Source organism: Triticum urartu, chromosome 2 (assembly GCF_003073215.2).
Source record: "Triticum urartu cultivar G1812 chromosome 2, Tu2.1, whole genome shotgun sequence".
Classification (NCBI taxonomy): domain Eukaryota; kingdom Viridiplantae; phylum Streptophyta; class Magnoliopsida; order Poales; family Poaceae; genus Triticum; species Triticum urartu.
The window spans coordinates 744,246,881-744,271,966 of NC_053023.1; the positions used below are offsets into that span (position 1 = coordinate 744,246,881).

The 25,086-nt window shown below is 43.2% G+C and overlaps 1 protein-coding gene across 1 annotated transcript; it reads right to left on the reverse strand.

The window, feature by feature from the left end:
• Nucleotides 1–1,198: 1,198 nt before the first annotated feature.
• On the reverse strand, nt 1,199–2,813 carry LOC125534595 (E3 ubiquitin-protein ligase PUB23-like). Its single transcript, XM_048697778.1, has one exon. The coding sequence runs from the start codon at nt 2,600–2,602 to the stop codon at nt 1,319–1,321; it is 1,284 nt and encodes a 427-aa protein (XP_048553735.1). The 5' UTR covers nt 2,603–2,813; the 3' UTR covers nt 1,199–1,318.
• Nucleotides 2,814–25,086: the final 22,273 nt, after the last annotated feature.

Genomic DNA, 25,086 nt, shown 5'->3' on the forward strand with positions numbered 1-25,086 from the left:
GTGATGACGGCAAGAGAAGCCCCACACCCAACTCGGTTTCATACTCAAAGCCAAAGCGACCGGATGGGTGCAAGAAAGACAAAACCGAAAAGAAGAAGAGGAAAGGAGATGATGGCCTCAAAAATGCTATGGAAGCTATTGTGAAGGCAAGAAAAGAAGACAACGAGGTGAGGAAAATGACAAGGAACCAAGATGTCGCGGCCGAGGAGAGGAGGTTGGCGGCTGAGGAGAGGAGGGTGGCGGCCGAGGAGAGGAAGGTGGCTTTGGAGGAGAGAAAGATGAGCAATGAGGAGCGAACAAGATTGTTGGAATGGGAGAAGCACTTGTTCTTCTTGGACACATCTAACCTCAATGTGATGCAAAAGGAGTATGCCAATCTTGCCCGTGAAGAAGTCTTGATCCAAAAAGAGAGCCATGGTTCGTGCAATGGGTGGCGGTGGCCTCGGCACCATGGGTGGCGGTGGCATCGGCGCCATGGGTGGCTTTGGAGGTACTGTGGGCGGTGCAATGGGAGGCATGGCTGATTTTGGAGCACCCCCGATGCTATGGCCACCATGGGAGGCATGAGTTTTGCTTCTTTCATGGGAGGCATGGGTGCACCTCCGGCCGCCATGGGCGGAATGTCTTTTTATGTGCCTCCTCGCACACATTCTCATGAAGATGCCGTTGAAGATCTTGCCAACACCGTCGGAGTTTCACGTGATGCGGTGCGCGATGAGGAGAGCGAGGAAGATTCATCTTCGGAGGCGGAAGAATCGTCTTCCGAAGATGACGAGGACGAAGATGGGGACGAGGAATGATGTGTCTTTCATTTGTGTATTGAACTTGATTTGCATTTTGAACTTGGTTGGATGAACTTATGGACATGATTTTGAACTTGTGGGCATGAACTTTTCTTCATCAACTTGTTTGTGTGAAATTTTATATGTCATGTTCATTGCATTTTGAATGTTTCAACTTCATTTTGTGTTTAAAATGACATATATGCAATGCACCGGCGAGTTGCGCGCGCTGTATTTTTTGCGCGCTGCTGGAGCAGCGCGCGCTACATTTTAACGTGGCTGCTGGAACCAGCGCTGCGCGCCGCGCCAAACCAAACGATGCGCGCGCAGCAAAGTAGTTTTTTGCGCGCGGCACGTTCGGCGCCTGTTGAAGATGCTCTCAGAATGTACCATCAGCAGCAAGCAAGGCAGAGACATCTTAACTGAAGTTGGCATCACAAAATAACCATGCAAAGCTGCTAGTACATGCAATTAGCATGTTAAACATTACAATTACGCTGCCAATTAGTTTCATCTACAAAAGAAGAATGTAGCAATTAGCAAGGGTAGAGGGCCTGGAGGGTAGGATGCAAGCACGGCGAGCTCCGCCACGCCCTGGCGTGCAGCCGGAGCGTCTCCCGTGCCCGCTCCCTCGTCCTCTCGTCGCACCACTGCCACTCCTCCTCCGGCACCGACGCCGCCACCAGGCACAGCTTCCCCACCGCGCCCGTCGCTGCCATCTCCTGCACCACCGCCACCGTGGCCGTGTGCCGGGCGATTGATCGGAGCACCCGCACCGCCTTCGCGCTAGCCGCCATCGACGCCCCGGCCACCCACGCGCCCACGGCTGCCACGCCGGCTCCGTGCGCCACCAGCGCTGCGCGGCCCTCCGCGCACCCGCACAGCCGGTTCAGCGCGCACAGCGCCAGCTCGCACCACGCACGCCGCCGCTCGCCGTTCACGAGCAGCAGCATGTCCACGAGCGCAGCCACCGCGCCGGCCTCCGCTGCCTTCACTCGGTTCCGCCCGTGGGCGGTCGCGCCTGCAAGCACCCGCAGCGCCGCCTTGGTCGCCATCGAGGTCGAGGCGCCCATGCCGTCGTCGCCGCGGAGCAGCCGCACAGCCTCGACGAACGCCTGCTCCGGGAGCGACGCCGCCCTGCTCGGCGACATGCACGCCATCACGTCCGCCAGGAGCACGGCTGCGCGTGCCCGGGACGCCGCATCGGCGTCGGGGCCGGAGTGTCCCTGCAGGATGGAGACGAGCGCGCCGACCAGCGCCGCGCCATCCCTGTCGACGGCGCGCGCCAGGCACCGCTCCGGGAGCCGGAGCGAGGAGATGACGTCGAGTGCCGCGGCGGAGTTCTCTGGCGCGGACGTCGCAGACGAGACGAAGACGTCGAGCAGCGCGTCCGCCGAGCCGGGTACGGCGGCGACGAGTTCCCTACCGCGCTCGCCCTCCGCCACGACGTCCCTAAGCTCGCGGAGCGCAGCGAGGGCCTCTTGCGACGGTCTCTTGTTCTTCGCGTCGGCGAGACGCGACACCAGCGCGGCGAGGCGGGCGCAGTCGGCAGGGGCCGACTTCATCGTATGGTCGACGGCGTCGTCGGGGCGGTGGAGGGCGCACCAGGAGCGGATGAGGCGGCAGAGCGTGTGGTTGGGCGTGGGCTCGCAGTCCGGCGCGACGGGCAGCTTGGTGAGCGGGCAGGAGGCGGCGAGGCGGAGCCAGCGGTGGATGGCGTGGCGGTCGTAGGTGATGCCGGTGGGGAGCGTGACGGGGTCGCGCATGACGTCCAGCGTGATGGGGCACACGAAGTAGGACGGAACCTCCACCTCCTCCATTACAACACCGAAGCAATCGCTCAAGCAACCAAGGGCCTTCTTCTCCTCCTCCTTCTTCTAGCTGTTGCAATGGTGGTGGTGAGACTGGTGAGCTGAAGAGGAGGAGAATGAGAGAGAGCAATGGCGGATCGATGGCTATGAGCGGTTGATGCTGGAGATATAGTGGGAAGAAATCCTTGACAAAATGGAGTTTTTTATAGTATACGCGTGAGATCGAGATGGATGTAGATAGGGGAGGAGATCGGATTCAAACTCAAGGACGTGTGCAGGTCTGCATGGTTTGGTTTGGTCAGTCCACTCTATCTCTATCCTTCTTCTTGGAAGGAGACCGACTGATTTCCTGACCATTAAACAATTCTTTTTTAAATAAATCCACGCGGAACAGCGTGTTTTGTATGTTTTCGTCTTGTTTTCTTTGCCGCATCGTGTCCGAATATTGACGTTGTGCTGTCCTACTCGGAAGTTGCATATGAGGCGCCCAGAGACGCCAAGCAGAACCGACAGAGAGTTGACAAAGTGAAGAGCCTGCGTCTGATTTTTCTACCATGCATGCACGGGATGCATCCACGGTGCCTAGCTGCTTTGAGATTCGTGCAACATTTTCTGATTTTTGACAAAATTTATGTAAGTATCAACGAATTACATGATGTTTTGTGGGTGTTTCTTGTTTCGAAGCGTACCCTATTGTTTTCAGGAAACTAATGCACTGGTTGATCAGCTAGGGTTTCTCTAGCTCCTGCCGACGTCACCGTCGGCCGCCTCGTCTCTGGTGGCCTTAGGGCCATGGGAGCGAAGTGGATCCCGGCCCTTGCCGATTGGAGGGTTCCATTTTTACATCTTTCTTCGAGTTTTTTAGGATTTGCGTCCTACTCAGGAAGACGAGACAGCGGTGGCTCCGTGAAGATGGAATAAGCTTCTCCCCGCCTAGCCCCCGTTCCGGTGATGCGTCTAGCATCGTCGGTGAGCATGTGGAGATGTGTCTCCGGCGGATCTGTCTTTGATGGATTTGCTCGGATTTGGTCGTCATTCGTCTATGCTCCAGTGTCGTCAGATTGGATCCTTTTGATCTATGCTACTCTTCATCCGCGGGGGTTGATGTTTTGTTGCGTTGGTACTATGGGGCCTTAGCAGTTAGCACGACGACTTCCCTATTGTCTACTACAATAAGTTTTGCCCAGCTCTGGTGAGGGATGGGTGATGACAGTAGCGCGTCTTCGGCTTGCTTCAGTGCTTGTAGTCATCGTTAGGTGGTCTACAGATCTGAATGTAATTTTTATCATTTCTAGTGTTCGCCGTACTATCATGATTGAAGATGGAATAGATTGAAAGTTTTCTCAAAAAAAACCAATGCACTCGTTTTTCATGGACACGTTTTTTTAAAGGGGCAGGCTATTTGTAAGTTCGGCCAATAAATTTTGGTGCAAGTCGACTTTCTTTTAACGCTGCATCTTCATTGTACTGCTATGGTGTGTTTTCTACCTCCATCCTCCTCCTCATAAAACGCAACCGATATTAGTCAATTCGTCTGCCACTGCCACCCGCTACCACCCCGCCCTCCCCCCCCCGCTCTACTACCGCCACCAATGACCATCCCTCTAAACCTCCCCGACGATCAGATATTTCAGGCAAGCCACCGCACCCTATCCGTGCTTGTCAACCTGCTTCCTCGCCTCCTACTAGGATGTCACAGCTGGCTTACAGCTCGCTGCCGCTCACACCATCATCCTCGTCTCCGGCAGGGTCATGACTTAGCCTCGCCATCAACGTCGCAGTTTGCTGACTCGAGCTCCGACATGGCCCTCCTTCCTTCCTAAGCGAAGTAGACTTACATAAAAAAAATCAAATGACTTGAATATAGCCTGTGCGCGTTTTTAAAAGGCTAGGTATTTACTTAGTACCCAATTAGTTTTGTGTGGACTAGCCTGTGAAGCAGGCAATTAACATGAGTAGACAATAGACAAGCAAAAGGACAGAGAGTTTGACGAATTAGGCAGAGTAAAAACAATTTCGATTAAGACAAAACGGGCAGGCAGAGACCATGCATGAAGTCTCCGACGTCTAGGAGGCTGAGACCGACGTGGTGTCGCGCGCTCTAGCTTAGCTTAATTTTGGCGCGAAATTTCTGGTGCTTACTCTTGTCCTGTTGCTGGTTTGTTTTTCTCTCGTGGTGAATTACTAGGCACTACCGCACTAGCTAGGCAGGCACAAACAGAAATGGCGCGTCTCCGGTGGCCAACGAAGCATCTTTGACCACGCTAATTGTTTGAATTGTTTTAGCTCGGTCCAGTTTGAAGATAAATTCCATGCATGCAGATCGGTAGCAAGTGCATGAGTATGAAGCACCCTGCGACCGTGCAATGTTTTTCTATCTTGAAGCTCACACCCAAGGACCCAAGAACAGTAGCATGTCAGTTTTTTTTAACTTCTAATTCATTCACACTACAAGAAATATGTCAACTTGTGACCACCACTATTGGTCACTGAATGGTCACAAATTTCCATTTGTGACCTTTTTGTGACCAAAAACATAAGATCAAAAGCTGGCCGTCGTAAACTGACTATAGCGACCTTTTTTCTGGAATGATCGTAGACGTTTATGACCAAAATACGTCTACTGTGGCGTTTTGGTCACTAGCAACCTCCCCAGGCCACGTAGGCATCCAGCGTGGCAAGCTGATGTGGCACAAGATTCAGCCCGGTCCAATTCGATTTTCTACATGGGCCTAGCCCAACAATTCGGCCTTTTTAATATTTATTTTTCCTATTAATTTTGCTAGCGACATGGGCCTGGCCCAGCAATTCAGCCTTTTTATTTCAAGATGCGGCCTTTTACAGCATATGAATTTTTTTTGCCATTTTATTTTCCACTGTTTACATTTGTCCCAAATATCATAATATCATACACTGGTCCCACACGTCAGAAATTTCAAATGTGCTCAAATTATTTTGATAAGTGGGTCGCATTAGTCATGTTTCCATTGCACACATTTTCAAATCACATACATAATTACTATTTCATATGAAACAGAAATTGTAATTCTAAAAACATACATGAAATTCACAAACAGAGAGAAGATACATTAAATCACATACATAATTACTATTTCATTCACAAACAGAGAGAAGATACATTAAATTCCCAGATAACCCAGCTATTATTACAGAACTTGCTATATAAGAATGTCTTGGAGCTTCTTTCAACATCTTTCGTCTTGAATTTACTCAAAATATCTGCCAACAAGAAAACAGAAAACAACAGTTGAGCTATTTAGTAGTAAGATCAAGTCTGGAAAGAAACATGCATGAAAATTAAGAAGAGCTAGAATATGGATGCCCAAATAGTTTTCGTGCACGTCATGCCAAGTTAGGCAACACGTAGAATGCATATGGGCCATAAAAATGATCAAATGAGTAAGGGATGAAGCCAAACAATGGCTCCTCCTTGCAATGATCACATTTAGATAGCAGCGACCTACTAAAGTTCATGTTACAACAACACTAGTTCATGTGAGAAACACACAGGGTCCAAAGTACAAACCAAAAACAATCTGACTTGGGTAAACCAGGACATGATGAAACAAAATTATTCATTTTGGGTTAAAAGAGGAATATGATGTCCACCTTATACTACTACATCATCATCAGGATTAAAACAACACATTTATAGTCAGAGTGTTGGATGAGAAAAATATCAATTGAAAAAAAAGACAAGGTAGAATCAAATTAGGTTATAGTTTGTGGGAATCAATGCACACAGCATGAACGACAAGGTAGCATCAAATCAGATGATGATTGCATACATACAAATCATGTGCTGGCAGAAAAAAAATCCGAGCAGGAGCTCATCTTCCCTCTCTGTTTGGTAACTAACAACCTAAATAAAATAAAAGAAAAACATGACTTGTTCATACAGATCCCTCTAAAATTCCTTGGGACAAGTGCATCACATATTCGTCAACTTAGCAGCAGAAGTAGTGAGCACGGGAAGAGGGGGAGGGAGATGGAGGAGCTACCTGCCGTGGTCGCAATGGAAGCAGAGGAGCCGACCCCTCCTGCCCCTCCCCCACGAGCAGGACAGGGCTGCCGGCTGTGCACGCCCCTACTCCTCCGCCTCCTTGATCAGGAGACCCCCTTCCCCTACTTCTGCTTGGCGTGCCGCATCACTAGTCACCTCCTCATGCAAGAAGTACACAATAAATAGACAGACGGTCAGTGAGGTACATTTTCACAGCAACATAAGCTTAAAATTAACACAAATACACACATCAAATGAAGTCACTAAGATACTTAAGCCCACCACATGGTGTAGAATTATGTGGTATATAATTGCAACACATGAACCAAATGAGGAATAACATCATCACCAAGAGTTTCTGATGATAAGCATAGCTCCCTACAAAAAAGAACTAAGGGCACAGTGACTAAAGCATGCAGAACACAATATTGAAAGCAGAAGCAAGCAGGCAGTATGAGCTACCTACTGGCAAAGTATAAAACCTGAATCATATAGTACAAATGAATCAAGAAAACAAGAACTAACAATGAGATATGCATACTAATGCACCAGATGATCAACATCAAGTGTAGTATATTCACATAAGTTTTCTTATTTGTTTTTCTGAACATAATAATGTATAGCCCCAGATTTTCTGAACTATAAAAATGATGTAGCAAAATCAGGGGTTGTAGTAAATACAGTACGAGTTATGAATACGGTTCAGTTTCAATATATACCATATTATTTTGGTATAACTTCAGTAAATACCATATAAACAATAGTTGACGCGAATAACAGGGGCCTCACATAAAAAACATATATACATGATAAATTGAGTAGGTAAGAAATTGTCTTTAACCTAAAAACTAACACCACCAACGCTCATTCACTAGTACTATAGTACAGTAGTAGCACGCTGGCACTAGTTCTGTAGTACAAACAGTATTTACTCAAACCGTACCACTCTAAGCTAGCACAAACACTTGCATGCATTAATGTTCATTTTGTAGTAGCGCACTAGTTTGTGGGACAGGGCCACCAAGCTTTTACGTTGTAGCACTGTATAAGTAAGCACAACACTTGCACGCACTAATCACTCATATGTAGTAGACTAGTACGTAGTAGCACACTTGCACTTGGCAACATACTTTAATTTGTTCAATGCTGGTCTGACCCGCACAAGCCTAGGGGAGATGCATGCATGTTGATTAGCCGGTCAGTAATTGCAGACAAACACATCATCCCAAGATTATTGGGGTTGTATGAATTTTGTATGATAAGCATCAATAACAAAGGGAAGGTAGTTTTTACCGGCTTCTTGTTTATTCCTAGTTCTGCCCACATGATGACTTCAAGCAACTCCTCCAAGGTTCCATTCCTTCCTGCCAATTTAACTGGGTGTCAAAACACTACTCTACAGCAAAAGGTATAATTGAATTCAGACATTTATTTCACTTGTGGAAGAATTGTATTGGTACCTAGTAAAGCAATAAAAGCGTCAACAAATCGAGCCAGCTGTTCGCTTGTGACATTGATATCTATCAAGCCTCTAAAAATTTGGTAAATGAAACAGACAAATTTAAGTTGCTGATGTAGTACATGTTGAATAAAAAATGTTGCAGATTGGTTCGTAGGAATTGAATACCCAACTAATTTTATTTTCAATTTAAGAAATGCACATACAAATAGAAGTGAACCAAATACCCCAATACATGTGCGTCAAATGCTGTCCAAACTGAAACTCAACTGTAGGTGTCCCTCTCCTATGTTATAACCAAACTACATGGCAAGATTGGATCGGATTGGACCAACCAAAATCAAAACAGCTACTAGCTAGCAAGGAAGGGAAGGAGTCGTACTTCTCTTACCACCACTGTGGTCGTACAGCCGCAGCTTCTGATCTTCATTGCCACATGACGTTGTATGTGCTGAAGATGTCACGTACATCTCGCCAAGGACGTCGTGGAACGTGAGATGCACTGCAGACCATGAGAAGGAACACCTCTTTCCTGTCTCGCTTGTCACAGATCAGCTGTTGTAGGGTGACCCGCGCCATGGATCCCACGGGAGGAGCGTGGCCTGGTGGATCTGGGGGGAGGGGGGCCATGGATCCCACAGTGAATACACTAATTACACTAATTGATCTGCACATATGCTTCTGAAGTTCACAGACCGCATGGTATAGGATTGAGACAGGCAAAGAAAAAAATACCCTAGGCGATGGCGTTGTCGAGCAGGAGAGTCGGAAGGACACCGGCATTGCTCCCGGTAGGGCGGCTCGCGGCGCCCGAGTCGGAGGAGGCTCGCGGTGGCGCCCCTGAGTCGGAGGAGGCTTGGCGCAGGACGCCGGAGGAGGCTTTTCCGACGGTGCGGCATGACGCACACGCTGGCGCAGCACCAAGATGAGCTGCCGCGGGTCTGTAGGGCAGGGGGTAGCCAGCGCTGGATCTAGTGTGGCGGCGCTGGTGCCGCGCCGCAGTCCTGCTCGTGCGGCGGCCAAGGGAAGAGAGCGAGGGAAGGTGCGGGGAAGGGAAGAGGATGGGGGCGGCGCTGGTGGGGGAGAAGGGCATCGAGGTCGTCGGTGGGGATGGGAGGCATCGAGGGAGATGAGGGGCGGCGGCGGCGACGTGTGGATCTGGATCGGGGAGAGAAGGTGAGGGGAGGCGGCGGGGAGGGGGGAGGTGGGTTGGATCGGGGAAAGAAGCGCAGGGTAGGGTAGGATCTGGATCAGTGGGTTGGATGGACGGTGGATGGCTGTATGGATGGGCGGATCTCCGCCATGTCATCGATCCATGCCATAGCGAATTCAACCGATCAGAATTAAGGTTGTGTAAAAAAATATTTTGTTTTTCTTATAGTTTTTATCCTCTTATTCAGGGCAAACATTCAACATATTAACCACTTATAGTTTGTTAAAATCAATCAATATTGTGCACATGTATGTACTTAGGATGACAAATAATGTTGATTTGGGGGGTTTCATTTTCATTGCACAAAGAGCCATTTTCTATTTTTCAAGTGCCCAAAATGGGTTTTTTTGTGAATAACCTAACATGTATTTGTTGCAAAATTGTACCACATAATTTTTAGAAAATACTAATGCATATTTAAAGTACAATTGACAAAATTGTTGGTTGTCAAAAGGTTCTATACACCTCTCGTGAAAAAGACAAATTTCCGCCGGTTCAGCTGGAAGCGGGTCAAATTTGAACTGCAGCTACCTTATGGTTTGCTCTTTATTTTTTCCCAAAATCATTTTTAGGTACATAAGTATCTATTTAATCAGAGAAACATCAAAAGCTTTTCAAGGTTCAACCACCAGCTAGGAACTCTCAAGCCCGCTATTTTGACCGCATTTTGAAACGGGCATAAAAAAATAAAAAAAATAAAAAATTGGAAAACCTTCGCATTGTGTTATTATATGTGACCAAGTTTCCAGGAAAAATAATAAACTTGTAATACGGCAATTATTTTAAAAAGGTGTTCACAGAAATGAGCAGTCATGCGTGAAGATTCATGGCTTTCAAGCCAAGTGATCAATCTTATGGCCACATTCATGGCATAGTTTGTTCAAATGATCTCATATTGTGCACAAGGGTGCATCTTGGAATTCCAAACAATGTTGCCTAAGGGAGTTTTCATTTTCTTTGCACGGAAAATTCATTTTCCATTTTCCGAGTGCCCAAATTGAGTTCTTTTTGTGAAGGACCTACCATATATTTGTTACAAAATTGGACCAAATCATTTTTCTAAAATACTAGGCTATATTTGATTCACAATTGACCAAATGGTTGGGTGTCAAAAGTTTTGATCCACCTCTGGTGAAAAAGACAAATTCCCGTCGATTCAATAGGAAGCGGGTCAAATTTGAACTACAGCTGCCTCACAGTTTGCTCTTTATTTTTTCCAAAAATCATTTCTAGGTACATAAGTATCTATTTAATCAGAGAAACACCAAAAAAAATTCCAAGATTCAACCACTAACTAGGAACGGTCATGCCCGCCATTTTGACCGCATTTTGAAACGGGCATAAAAATTCAAAAATTTCAAAAAATTGGGAAACCTTCGCATTGTGTCATTATATGTGACCAAGTTTCCAGGAAAAATAATAAACTTGTAATATGACAATTATTTTAAAAAAGTGTTCTCAAAAATGAGCTACCATGCATGAAGATTCAGGGTTTTCAAGCCAAATGATCAATCTTATGGCCACATTCATGGCATAGTTTGTTCAAATGATCCCATATTGTGCACAAGGGTGCATATTGGAATGGAAAACATTGTTTCCTCAGGAAGTTTTCATTTTCTTTGGACGAAAAAATCATTTTCCATTTTTCGAGTGCCCAAAAGGAGGTTTTTTGTGACGGACCTACCAAATAATTGTTGCAAAATTGGACCAAATCATTTTTCTAAAATATGAGGCCATATTTAATGCACAATTGACCAAATGGTTGGGTGTAAAAAGTTTTGATCCACCTCTCGTGAAAAAGACAAATTTCCGCCGATTCAGCTGGAAGCGGGTCAAATTTGAACTGTAGCTGCCATGTAGTTTGCTCTTTATTTTTTGCAAAAATCATTTCTAGGTACATAAGTATCTATTTAATCAGAGAAACACCAAAAAAATCGCAAGATTCAACCACTAGCTAGGAACGGTCATTCCCGCCGTTTTGACCGCATTTTGAAACGGGCATAAAAAATTCAAAAAAAATCAAAAAATTGGGAAACCTTCGCATTGTGTCATTATATGTGGCCAAGTTCCCAGGAAAAATAACAAACTTGTAATACGGCAATTATTTTAAAAAAGTGTTCTCAGATACGAGCTATCACGTGTGGAGATCAATGGCCTTCAGGCCAAATGATCAATCTTATGGCCACATTCATGGCATAGTTTGTTCAAACAATCTCATATTGTGCACAAGGGTGCATATTGGAATGGCAAACAATGTTGCCTAAGGAAGTTTTCATTTTCTTTGGACGAAAAAACCATTTTCCATTTTTTGAGTGCCCAAAAGGAGGTTTTTTTGTGAAGGACCTCCCAAATAATTGTTGCAAAATTGGACCAAATCATTTTTCTAAAATACTAGGCCATATTTAATGCACAATTGACAAAATTGTTGGGTGTACAAAGTTTTGATCCACCTCTCGTGAAAAAGACAAATTTCCGCCGATTTAGTAGGAAGCGGGTCAAATTTGAACTGCAGCTGCATCATAGTTTGCTATTTATTTTTAAAAAAAATCATTTCTAGGTACATAAGTACCTATTTAATCAGAGAAACACCAAAAAAAATCCAAGATTCAACCACTAGCTAGGAACGGTCATTCCCGCCATTTTGACCGCATTTTGAAACGGGCATAAAAAATTCAAAAAAATCAAAAAATTGGGAAACCTTCGCATTGTGTCATTATATGTGGCCAAGTTCCCAGGAAAAATAACAAACTTGTAATACGGCAATTATTTTAAAAAAGTGTTCTCAGAAACGAGCTATCACGTGTGGAGATCAATGGCTTTCAAGCCAAATGATCAATCTTATGGCCACATTCATGGCATAGTTTGTTCAAATGATCTCATATTGTGCACAAGGGTGCATATTGGAATGACAAACAATGTTGCCTAAGGAAGTTTTCATTTTCGTTGGACGAAAAAACCATTTTCCATTTTTCGAGTGGCCGAAATGAGGTTTTTTTGTGAAGGAACTACCAAATAATTGTTGCAAAATTGGACCAAATAATTTTTATAAAATACTAGGCCATATTTAATGCACAATTGACAAAATTGTTGGGTGTAAAATGTTTTGATCCACCTCTCATGAAAAAGACAAATTTCTGCTGATTCAGTTGGAAGCGGGTCAAATTTGAACTGCAGCTGCCTCATAGTTTGCTATTTATTTTTTCCAAAAAACATTTATAGTTACATAAGGACCTATTTAATCATAAATACATGGTTTGGTGGCGATACGTCAAGGTTTGGGCGGTGGCCGAGGGCCCCAACTCTAGAGCGCGTAAACTCGCATGCCCGTCGCGTGGTCACCGCGTGACCGTAATGTTGCCATGTGTTCTGGGCGGCCTAGGCATGTTTAGTGGGTTGGGCACTCCCCAGGTTGGTGCTAGGAAGAAAATTACAACATAAGATTCTCACGAGGAGACCAATCGATGCTCAAACATGAATTAGCAGCCAAGTGTTTGATTAGCGGTACGGGAAATGCACATGGCTAATGGGAGTGAGTTCTGGCTGAGGATGATCATCTACTAAGGAGAATGTCTTCACAAATTTTTAGCTCAAAAGGAGGATCCTAGGTGGTACTTGCTTTGCAAAGTACCACGCTGGACAAAATATGAATGTTGAAGCTGGGCTCAAAATAATGAATGGAGTGAGCTGAAATTTTGTGGATGATGGTTATTTGGGCATAGGAAAGCATTGTAGAAAATTGATACCATTTGGACGTGCCAAAGTAGTACTTCCTTCACAATGCTCTTCTATGGACAGAAACTTGGGAAAACTAGTGAGAGAGATTGGATGAATGAAATGAGCTCAAAATTGGTGTAGGTAAGTTACTTAGGTATGGTCATGCTCTGGTAAATTGTCAGATCATTTGGGTAAGCCTAGCTAGTACTTACTTCACAAAGCTTCTCTCGAGGTAGAAACTTTGGAAATTTCCTGAGAAAGATTTACTAGGAAAATTGAGCTGAATATTATCATGTGGCAATGATTTGGGTATGGAAGAGTGCCCGAAAAGTTTGAGGGTAATAGGAGGGGTCTATATAACACTTGCTTTGCAACGTGCCAATTTGGCCATAAAATATAAATTGAACCTGGGCTCACATAGATGATTTGACTGAGCTGCAATTTGGAGGAGGGTGATAATTTGGGCATATGAAGGAACTGTATAAATTTCATGTCATTTAGAGATATAAAAAAGGTACTTCCTTCACAATGCTTCTAGGTGGACAAAAACTTTGGAAATTTGCCGAGGAAGATTTGCTAGGAAAATGGAGCTGAATTTTGTCATGCGGTAATGATTTGGATAGGAAAGAGTGCCCAAAAATTCCGAGGGCAATAAAGAATATATAAATAGCACTTCCTTCATAAAGTGTTGTTGTGAACAGAATAGGAAAATGAATATTGTTGAATTAGTTTTGAACTAGGCAAGGAAGGATTTTTACATATTTGATGAAGATATGACCCAAAGAATTTATGAGCTTTTTTTGGGAATTTTGGGAATGATAGAAATATAGGTTGCTTCACAACCTAGGGCAAAAACTGCCACATGGACATGACACATAGGCAAAACTGATGAGATGGCGCCTAGTCATCACAACCCACCACAATCTACAAGACTATGACCATCTATATTGGTCATTAACAACTAGAAATAAGGCAGCGGACTAGCACTGTTTGCTTTGTGACCATTTCGTGTAAGGAAATTACGACCTTTCTGACCAAAATGGTCGCAATGGTTTAGGGTTTGAAGCCCCCTGAACAGCTTTTGACCAATTGGTCTAAAATGGTCATAAATTTATGACCAATTCTTCGAGGGTCACTGACAGAAGGTCATAAGTTGACATATTTCTTGTAGTGTCATGAAACATCACGACAGTACAAAGAACACAATAAGTAACAAAAAAATACATTCATGTTTGTAGACCACCTAGTAATGACTATAAGCACTGGAGCGAGCTGAAGGCACGGAGCCGTCATCGCTCCTCCCTCACAGGAGCCAGGCAAACCATGTTATAGTAGACCACCCAGAAATAGTCGTGCTAAGGCGCCAAAGGACCAACAAGCCAGAACAAAAACGTCACCCGTGAAGAGAAGCATAGATCAAATGGATCCAATCCATAGACACAGTAACGCAGACGAGCAGAGACCAGATCCACCGAATACAAATATTAACTGAATCCTGTGAGATCCACCGGAGACATATCTCCACACACCCTCCAACGACAAGACACACACCGTCGGGACGGGTGCTAGGCGAGGAAAACGTTATTCCATCTTCATAAAGCCGTCGTCATCGCCTCTCTTCCTGAGCATGACACAAACCTTAAACATACTTAAGAAAACACCTAGAACAAAGCAGGAGGAAGCAGATTGGCGATGGCGCCGGTGGGAGGCGGGGAAACCCTAGCCCCGTGGGAGTCAATCATTTGGAAGGGGAAAAACATTCCTTGTAGCATGTTAGCATTATAGTGCATGAAACTTGAGCCATCATACTATTTTTTTGCGCTGGAAACCGGGAGCTTTATTAAGTTAAAACAAGATTACAATCTGTAGCTAGTACAACCGCTACATAACTTGGGACATCTTGAAACCAAACAATGGTTAGATGATCGCTCCTAATTGCAAGTTTAGCCAAGAAATCCACAATCCCATTCCGAGTATGACTAGTCTTATCTAGCTTAAGTTGCCGATCTCCCCTGACTAACTCCTTCACTTTCTCCACAAAATGACGGAGTTAGGGCCAATCAACCTTTTTGTTTCTCAAAGCTAATACACCTCTGGCACTGTCCGTTTGAAGAATCATTAGTAGGGATGTGTGTTGAAATATATTGCCCGCCTTTCTTCATAAGTTTAGACTTTTGAAGCAACTAGAAGGTGCATGAATTCAATATGGTATCAGAGGCAAAAGGTCTTGAGTTGAAAATCCTACCGACACGGTATTAAAAAAAGATTTTGCGGCCTACATCGATCCTATGTCTAAGGATTAAACAAGCCTAGACGTTAGGGGAAGTGTTGAAATATATTGCATGCCTCACTCCATCAATTAGAACTTTTGAAACAACTGACTGATGCATGAATTCAATAACATATGCTCAGTGTAGAAGAACATGGAGGCCTCTCCCCGGTTTCATTAACCAGAATGAAACCATACAGCGTCTTTGTTTGGAGAAAACTACTGAAACTAAGGTTCACCAGTTCAGACTAAAACAAAGAAATTACAGCCCTGCTCGACGAGAGCCAAAGGACAAAACGAAAGCACACTGAAGACAAAATAGGTGCCTGTCAACCAGTGATCACACCACACAACCCGCTCGCTCCCCTTCTCTTGAGTGGTGGCGCCAGGGCCGCCTGGGGCGACCAGAAGATTGCGAGGGTAGACACGGGGCTGTCCACCATGGTCTTGCCGTCGGTGTCACGCTTCTTGGCCGGAGAAGAGAAACCGCCGTCTTCAGAGATCTTGAGGTTGTCCCAGCATACCTCAGCATCCAATCCAGGGTTCTTCTTCAGCCACATGATATCATCAAGGGTTGCTAGAGTAGCTTTGCCAGCGCACTCAAGAACTCTTCCACGCGGGCTTTGCTTGTTTCTGGGATCAGAATCACCCAGAACTTGATCATCTGTGTATTAGTCTCCACACCTGATTAATAGATGTCCAAATGGTGTTATTAAAAATCATAGAGTTCCTACATTTTCATAAACACCAAAGGACAACAGAACTAACTACGTTCAAAGCTAAATTATTTTTATTAGAGATCCAAAGTCGGGCCACAGATTCAAAGTTTGCACCCAAGCTCTTTTGGAAAAAGAGATTAACAAACGACCATATATTTTTGGCTACAACACAGTCAAAAAATAAATGATGGTTTGTTTCTTGCTCAGCACAGAAGACACAATCAAGCGGTTTGATTATATGTCTTTTCCTAAGGTTGTCTCTTGTCAGCTTATTTTGGGAAAAGAACCAAAGGAAGACATGAATCTTTGGGGGCACTGCCAGTTTCCAAACAGCTGGCAAAAATAGGGGTTGCACCCCTCTAAAGTTAATCACGTGGTACAAAGAGCTAGAGGAGTAGACACCCTTATTCTCAAGTTCCAAGATCAGAGCATCAGAGTCACCATCGAAAGATGATTTCTTTGGCAATCTCCATTAGCCGGTACCATCTCTCCATCAACTTACTATCAAAAATCCTCCTAAAGGTCAACCTCAGCGTTTCACCATCCCAGACATCTTTGACACTTTTGCTTTGCTCATTACAAATCATATAGATGTGCCAGAATTGGACTGCTAGTGGGGGAGGTGCCAAACCAAGTATCTTCCCAAAACCTAATCTTGTCTCCTGTCCCTATTTTCCATTTATACCCAAATTTCAAAGTTTAGATGATGGATTTCACTCCTTTCCAGAACCTAGAGGTATTGGTGGAGGTGCTAGGGGCAAAAACATTAGTTTTGCCTCTCATATATTTCTGGTCTATCATCATCTTCCAGGGTTTCCCCTCACCTTCATAGTATCTTTTAACCCAAGATCCTAAGAGGCGGATGTTGACCTCATGAAGATTTGGGATGCCAAGCCCCCCAAATTCTTTCTTCATACAGACCGTCTTCCAGTTAGCTAAATGCAATTTCCTATGTCCCTCAAAATCATTCCATAGACAATTTGCCATTTGGGCATTAATAAGTTCTATTGCCCATTTAGGAAATTTAAAGAAAGAAAGCAAGTACATAGGAATACTAGCTAAACATGCTTGGATGAGGATTATCCTTCCCTTGTAAGAAAGAAGCTTCCCTCTCCATCCAGCAATTCTTTTCATAATCTTATCAATAAGTGGTTGAACATCTTCTCTCTTAAGTTTATCATAGTGCAAAGATATCCCGAGGTACTTAATGGGGAAGGAACCTATACTACACTCTAGTATCTCTAGGAACTCTCCCACCTCAGCTGCATCCATGTGAACTGGTATGAGCTCACTTTTACTATAGTTTATTCTCATACCAGAGATCATCTCAAAACTGGAGAGAACCATTTTAAGGTTTCTGGTATGTTCTAGATTACTATCTAAGAATAAAATGGTATCATCAGCATATTGGAGACATACTATCCCTCCAGGGCAAATCTCAGCACACAACCCTTGTATCAGCTGATGATTTGATACTTTCATTAACATTCTAGTTAAAATATCAACTACTAGGTTGAATAGCACAGGGGAAATGGGGTCCCCCTGCCTTAAACCTTTTCCTGTAAGAAAAAAATCACTCTCAGTGTTGTTAAGCTTAACACCCACTGATCCACCTCTAGTTACTTGGAGGATCCAATGGACCCATTTATCTCCAAAGCCTCTCTTTCTAAGCAGCTCTTCAAGGAATTCCTAATCTACTTTATCAAAAACTTTTTCATAGTCTAGCTTAAGCACCAGGCCTTGCCTTTTAGTAGAGTGGATGGAGTGCAGAATCTCATGGGCTGTAACCACACTTTCTAAGATATATCTACCTTTAAGGAAGGCTGACTGGTTACTAGCAATAAGCCTTTGTAGGATCATGGCTAGCTATTTGTGAGGACCTTGGTGAAGATCTTGAAACTACAATTTAGCAAACTAATGGGCCTAAACTTTTTCATGATGGAAGCATCAGCTTATTTTGGAATTAAAGTCAGCATAGCAAAGTTAAGTCTATGAATAGCCATCTCCCCTGATAAAAAACTTCAAACATGGTTATCAGGTTTTTTTTATCAGCTCCCAAAAGTGCTGGTAAAAAAAGAAGGGGATACCATCTAGGCCAGAGGCACCATCTGCATATGATTCAAACACAGCCTTCTTGATTTCCTCTTCTAAGAAGGGGGCCTCAAGGGCTTCATTTTCAGCAGAGTTAACTCTCTCTTCATCAGATAAAAAGGTTGGGTCTAACTGGATCCCACCCCTTTCCTCTTTCTTGAAGAGATCTTTATAGAAGTTGGTAGCAATCCCAGGCATTTCCTTAGTGTCAGTGACTGGTCCAAGTGGGCCATCCAAGGAGTGGATAGCTGTTTTCCTCCTCCTTTGGTTTGCCACTGAATGGAAATACTCAATATTCCTATCTCCTTCTTTAATGTCCCTATCCCTGGATCTCTGTTTTGCTTTGATCTCCTCTTGGAGCCAAATTTTCTGGAGCTTACTATGTGTGAATTTGAGCCTAGCTGCCTCAGAGTCAGAGAGCACTAATGTTTCAGATTTGATGTCTAGCTTGTCATAGTCCTCTAAAAGGATCTTCTTATATCTCCTAAGTTGGGCCTCTTCATTAGAGCTCCAACCTTTGGTCACTCTTCTAAGCTTTCTCATCTTCTCCTGCTAATTGTCTAAAGGGTTGGCCTTAAGGGTGGGTTCATTCCAAATTTTGGAAATTAGCTTGGAGAAGTCCTTGATACGTCTCCATCGTATCTACTTTTCCAAACACTTTTGCCCTTGTTTTGGACTCTAACTTGTATGATTTGAATGGAACTAACCCGGACTGACGCTGTTTTCAGCAGAATTGCCATGATGTTGTTTTATGTGCAGAAAACAAATATTCTCGGAATGACCTGAAACTCCACGGAACATCTTAGAAAAAAACAATAAAAAATCCTCGCCAAAGATGAAGACCAGGGGGCCCACACCCTTCTCACGAGGGTGGGGGGCGCCCCCCCTAGGGCGCCACCCCTACCTCGTGGGCCCCCTGTTGCGTCTCCGACTACAACTCCACCTCCATATATTGAGTTTTGATGAGAAAAAATGAGAGAGAAGAAATCATTGCGTTTTACGATACGGAGCCGCCGCTAAGCCCTAAAACCTCTCGGGAGGGCTGATCTGGAGTCCGTTCGGGGCTCCGGAGAGGGGGATTCGTCGCCGTCGTCATCATCAACCATCCTCCATCACCAATTTCATGATGCTCACCGCCGTGCGTGAGTAATTCCATCATAGGCTTGCTGGACGGTGATGGGTTGGATGAGATTTATCATGTAATCGAGTTAGTTTTGTTAGGGTTTGATCCCTAGTATCCATTATGTTCTGAGATTGATGTTGCTATGACTTTGATTTGCTTAATGCTTGTCACTGGGGCCCGAGTGCCATGATTTCAGATCTGAACCTATTATGTTTTCATGAATATATGTGAGTTCTTGATCCTATCTTGCAAGTCTATAGTCACCTACTATGTGTTATGATCCGGCAACCCCGAAGTGACAATAATCGGGACCACTCCCGGTGATGACCATAGTTTGAGGAGTTCATGTATTCACTATGTGCTAATGCTTTGTTCCGGTTCTCTATTAAAAGGAGGCCTTAATATCCCTTAGTTTCCAATAGGACCCCGCTGCCACGGGAGGGTAGGACAAAAGATGTCATGCAAGTTCTTTTCCATAAGCACGTATGACTATATATGGAATACATGCCTACATTACATTGATGAATTGGAGCTAGTTCTGTGTCACCCTATGTTATGACTGTTACATGATGAACCGCATCCGGCATAATTATCCATCACTGATCTGGTGCCTACGAGTTTTCCATATACTGGTTTACGCTTATTTACTTTCCCGCTGCTACTGTTACAATCACTATAAAATACCAAAAACATTACTTTTGCTGTCTTCACTTTTTTTGCCGCTACCACCACTATCATATTACTTTGCTACTAAACACTTTGCTGCAGATACTAAGTTTCCAGGTGTGGTTGAATTGACAACTCAGCTGCTAATACTTGAGAATATTCTTTGGCTCCCCTTGTGTCGAATCAATAAATTTGGGTTGAATACTCTACCCTCGAAAGCTGTTGCGATCCGCTATACTTGTGGGTTATCAAGACTAATTTCTGGCGCTGTTGCCGGGGAGCATAGCTCTATTCTTTGAGTCACTTGGGATTTATATCTGCTGGACACTATGAAGAATTTGAGAGATCCAAAAACCAAGATCTATCCCTCAACTACGAGGGGAGGTAAGGAACTGCCATCTAGCTCTGCACTTGATTCACCTTCTGTTATGAGTAAGTTTGCGACACCTACACCTGCTTCTGCTATTCGTTCTGATATGTCGCATGTTATTGATGATGCCACTTCTGCTATGCATGATACTTGTGATGAAACTGCTTCTATGCCTGATACTACTGTGCCCCTTAGTGAATTTCTTGATGAACAAATTGCTAGGGCTAGAGAAAAAGAAATTATTGAATCTGAATACGATGATGATAGTGATGATGAAAATATGCATGTTATTCCTGGGGGTTGTCTTTTTGATATGGAATCTTCTGCCGCTATTTTTGCTTGCAAAGATAGATATGAGCTTAAGAGGTTATTAATTAAATGGAACAAAGAATCACTTAGAGATAAAATGAGACCCGACCCTGCTTTTGCTACTTCACCTATATGTGTTCCTGATAAAGATTATGAATTCTCTGTTGATCCTGATATAATTACTTTGGTTGAATCTGATCCGTTTTATGGCTATGAATCTGAAACTGTTGTGGCACATCTTACTAAGTTAAATGATATAGCTGCCCTGTTCACTAATGATGAGAGATCGCGTTAATTTTATATACTCAAAATATTTCCGTTCTCATTAAAGGGTGATGCTAAGATATGGTTTAATTCTCTTGATCCTGGTTGTGTGCGTAGTCCCCAGGATATATGATTTATTACTTCTCTGCTAAATATTTCCCTGCTCATAAGAAACAAGCTTCTTTGAGGGAAATATACAACTTCGTGCAAATTAAAGAAGAGAGTCTCCCACAACCTTGGGGGAGGCTTCTCAAGTTACTTAATGCTTTGCCTGATCATCCTCTTGAGAAACCTAAAATACTTGATATCTTTTATAATGGACTAACCGATGCTTCCAGAGATTACCTGGATAGTTGTGCTGGTTCTCTTTTCAGGGAAAGAACACCGGATGAAGCTGAAATTCTATTGAATAATATGTTGACAAATGAAAATAATTGGGCACCTCCTGAGCCAGCTCCTGAGCCATCTCCTGCTCCAATTACTGAGCCTATTCTTAAACCAACTCCGAAGAAGAGAGGTGTTCTATTTCTCAGTCCCGAAGATATGCAAGAGGCAAAGAAATCTATGAAAGAGAAAGGTATTAAAGCTGAAGACGTTAAGAATTTACCTCCTATTGAAGAAATACATGGTCTTAATTCACCGCCTGTTGAAGCAACATATGATCTTAATTATTTATTTACTGAAGAACCTCCTGATCCCGATATCCTGACACAGGTAGTAAAGGTAAATTCTCTCTATAGATATGATAAAGTTGAAGTCCCTCCTACTAAAATTGCTAGTCAATGCTTGGATGAGTTTGATAACTTTATGTTTAAGCAAGACGACTTCAATGCTTATTTTGGTAGACAATTAAAAGAAAATGCTTATATGATTAGACGCTTGGGTGATTATATGGCTAATATTAAAGGTGAACTTAAACTTGTTAGCAAACATGCTTCTATGGTTACCACTCAAGTAGAACAAGTATTTAAGGCTTAAAAAGAAGTGCTTAATGAAATGAATAGTAAGAAAAATGATTATGCTGTTAGAGTGGCTACTAGAACTGGTAGAATGACTCAGGAACCTTTGTATCCTGAAGGCCACCCTAAGAGAATCGAGCAAGATTCTCAAAGAAATAATATTGATGTTCCTAGTTCTTCTAAAAAGAAGAAGAAGAAAAATGATAGAACTGTGCATACTTCTAGTGAACCTATTGCTGAACCACCTAATAATCCAAATGATATTTCTATGTCTGATGCTGAAACACAATCTGGTAATGAACATGAACCTGGTAAAAATATTAATGATGATGTTCATGATGATGCTCAACCTAGTAATGATAAAGATGTAGAAATTGAACCTGCTGTTGATCTTGATAACCCACAATCAAAGAATCAATGTTATGATAAAAGAGACTTTGTTGCTAGGAAACATGGTAAAGAAAGGGAAGCTTGGGTTCAGAAACCCATGCCTTTTCCTTCGAAACCATCCAAGAAAAAGGATGATGAGGATTTTGAGCGCTTTGCTGAAATGATTAGGCCTATCTTTTTGCGTATGCAATTAACTGATGTGCTCAAAACAAATCCTTATGCTAAATATATGAAGGATATCATTACTAATAAAAGAAAGATACCGGAAGCTGAAATTTCCACCATGCTTGCTAATTATACTTTTAAGGGTGGAATACTAAAGAAACTTGGAGACCCTGGAGTACCTACTATACCTTGCTCCATTAAAAGAAATTATATTAAAACTGCTTTATGTGATCTTGGAGCCGGTGTTAGTGTTATGCCTCTCTCTTTATATCATAGACTTGACTTGAATAAGCTGACACCTACTGAAATATCTTTGCAAATGGCTGATAAATCAACTGCTATACCTGTCGGTATTTGTGAGGATGTGCCTGCTGTGGTTGCAAACGTTACTATTTTAACGGACTTTGTTATACTTGATATTCCCGAGGATGATAGTATGTCTATTATTCTTGGAAGACCTTTTCTTAATACTGCAGGGGCTATTATTGATTGCAACAAAGGCAATGTCTCTTTTCATGTTAATGGTAATGAGCATACGGTACACTTTCCGAGGAAACAACCTCAAGTTCATAGTATCAATTCTATTAGAAAAATTCCATCGATTATATTTGGAGGTTTTGAATTTCCTCTTCCTATTGTCAAAAAGAAATATGATATTCTTATTATTGGGGATATGCATATCCCCGTTGAGGTAACTTAGTGTTATTCGAAATTTCTCCGGTTTCATGATTATCGGAACGAGTTTGTTAACAAGACTTGATCAACCTTGTTAGTGGATTCTTTTTTATGAGCATGAGATGGATGAAACTAGAAGCACAAAACTTCTGTACCCCACTTTTACTTTCTGTTATTTATATTAAATAAAGTAAAAATAGTATTTTCTGTCTGTTTCCTTACTTATCCGTGCAATATAAAAATATCTCGAAAATAAAAGTCCTCAGAATGACATGCCAATTTAATATGATTTTTCAGGAATATTTGAGGATTTACTGTGCAAAAATTACCGCGGGAGGAGCTGCCACCTGGTCACGAGGGTGGTGGGCGCCCCCCCTATAGGGCGCACCCCCTGCCTCGTGGGCCCACAGTGGCCCTCCTCCACTTATCCGAGCACCCATCTTCTTCCTCTATCTCACACAAACCTGAAAAAACCAACTCAAGCACGAGTTCCAGCCACTTTTGCTGTGATTTTCGATCTCCTTGCTCAAAGCACCTCTCACAAAACTGCTTGGGGAGATTGTTCCTTGGTATGTGACTCCTCCATTGGTCCAATTAGTTTTTGTTCTAGTGCTTTATTCTTTACAAATTTGTGATGCATAGGTGACCATGTTCTTGAGCTTGCATGTCAAATTTATATGGTTCCAAGTAGTTCTAATGCTTGATATAGGCTCTAGGCACTTGTAGGAGTAGTTGCTATCAATATTATTGAAGTTGGTTCACTTTTGTTTGAAGTTACTAAAAAAATCAGATTGTTTCAGAAAAATAATGGGAGATTTTTGAGGGGCTCGTCGAGCCAAAGCTCGAAGGAAAAGTCCCCGAAGCCTAAGTATAATTTGCCGCACACCGTGGAGATTCGGGCGTGTGAATGGCCTTCTGAAGATTTCTTGAGAGCAGCCGATATCTATGAAGATTTCCATGAATTGGCTCACAATGCAGGCCTCACCGCTTTCCTCCACGAGCAATGCGATCAGTATCTCCTACTCACAAATACTTTTGTGCAAAACTTTCATTTTCATTCTAGGAACTCACCACCTACGGTGGAGTTTCATTTATATGATGAGCATAAGGAGATGTCACTTTATGATTTCTGTCGGATTTGTTTAATCCCTTTTGAGGGCAAGACAGAAGAACCACATCATGGTGATGTGGCTGGGTTTATTGATACTATCACTTAGGAGAAACTAGAAAGGTTTCCGATGCATGAATCACCAGCATACATTTTCCTGTTTTACGTTACTTTGCATTATTTGCTGGTCGTTGTTTAATTGGACGTGGAAACAGTGGAAACCTGAGTATCCCTGATATAATTATTCTGTACCATGGTTTATACAGTGATAACACTTTTAGTATGGGCAGTATTATTGCTAGACGGTTAAGTATGAACCGTACTAAGGGCCCCATCTTTGGAGGCGTCTATGCCACATGCCTAGCTGCACATTTTAACATACCTATTAGGCATGCTGAGAAGGAAGAAAAGGTGCTGCCCCGTGTTTATCTAGATCATAAAAGTATGGTGGCACATGATTTTATTGTTAAGAATAGGGCAGGAGAGCTTAAATATCAATTGTTCTTTAACAAACATCATCCTGAGACTATTACCCTGCCTGCTCCTTCTTTGTTTAATTTTGTAGGACCCTACCTCGTTACGTGGGCTGCCGTCCAAGCTTACAAGAATCCTGCACCAGCCCCGGAACAGGAGCCACAAGATGAGCCTCCACGACAATCTGTTTATTCTTGGGATCCAGAGATGACTGTCAGCCAGTGGCAGTCAGAGTCTTCTTCTTCATCACAGTATGATCCCAACTATTCTTCCTCATCACAGTACGACCCCAACAACTATTATTATGGATATCCGCCAGGCCAGCCGTGGCCATAGACCAACTTAGGCCAAAAGCCTAAGCTTGGGGGAGTACGTATTTCTCACCGACATTACATTTATGCTCACACACACTCATTGCTAAATGTCGGTGCTCATACTTTTTCACTGTAATATCCATGCTAGTTTATTTACTTTTTCCTGCTTTCTTCTTGTGTGTTTGTT

Excerpts from the sequence above, each read along its gene's own strand:
- LOC125534595 (XM_048697778.1), bottom strand. The coding sequence starts at position 2,602 with ATGGAGGAGGTGGAGGTTCCGTCCTACTTCGTGTGCCCCATCACGCTG.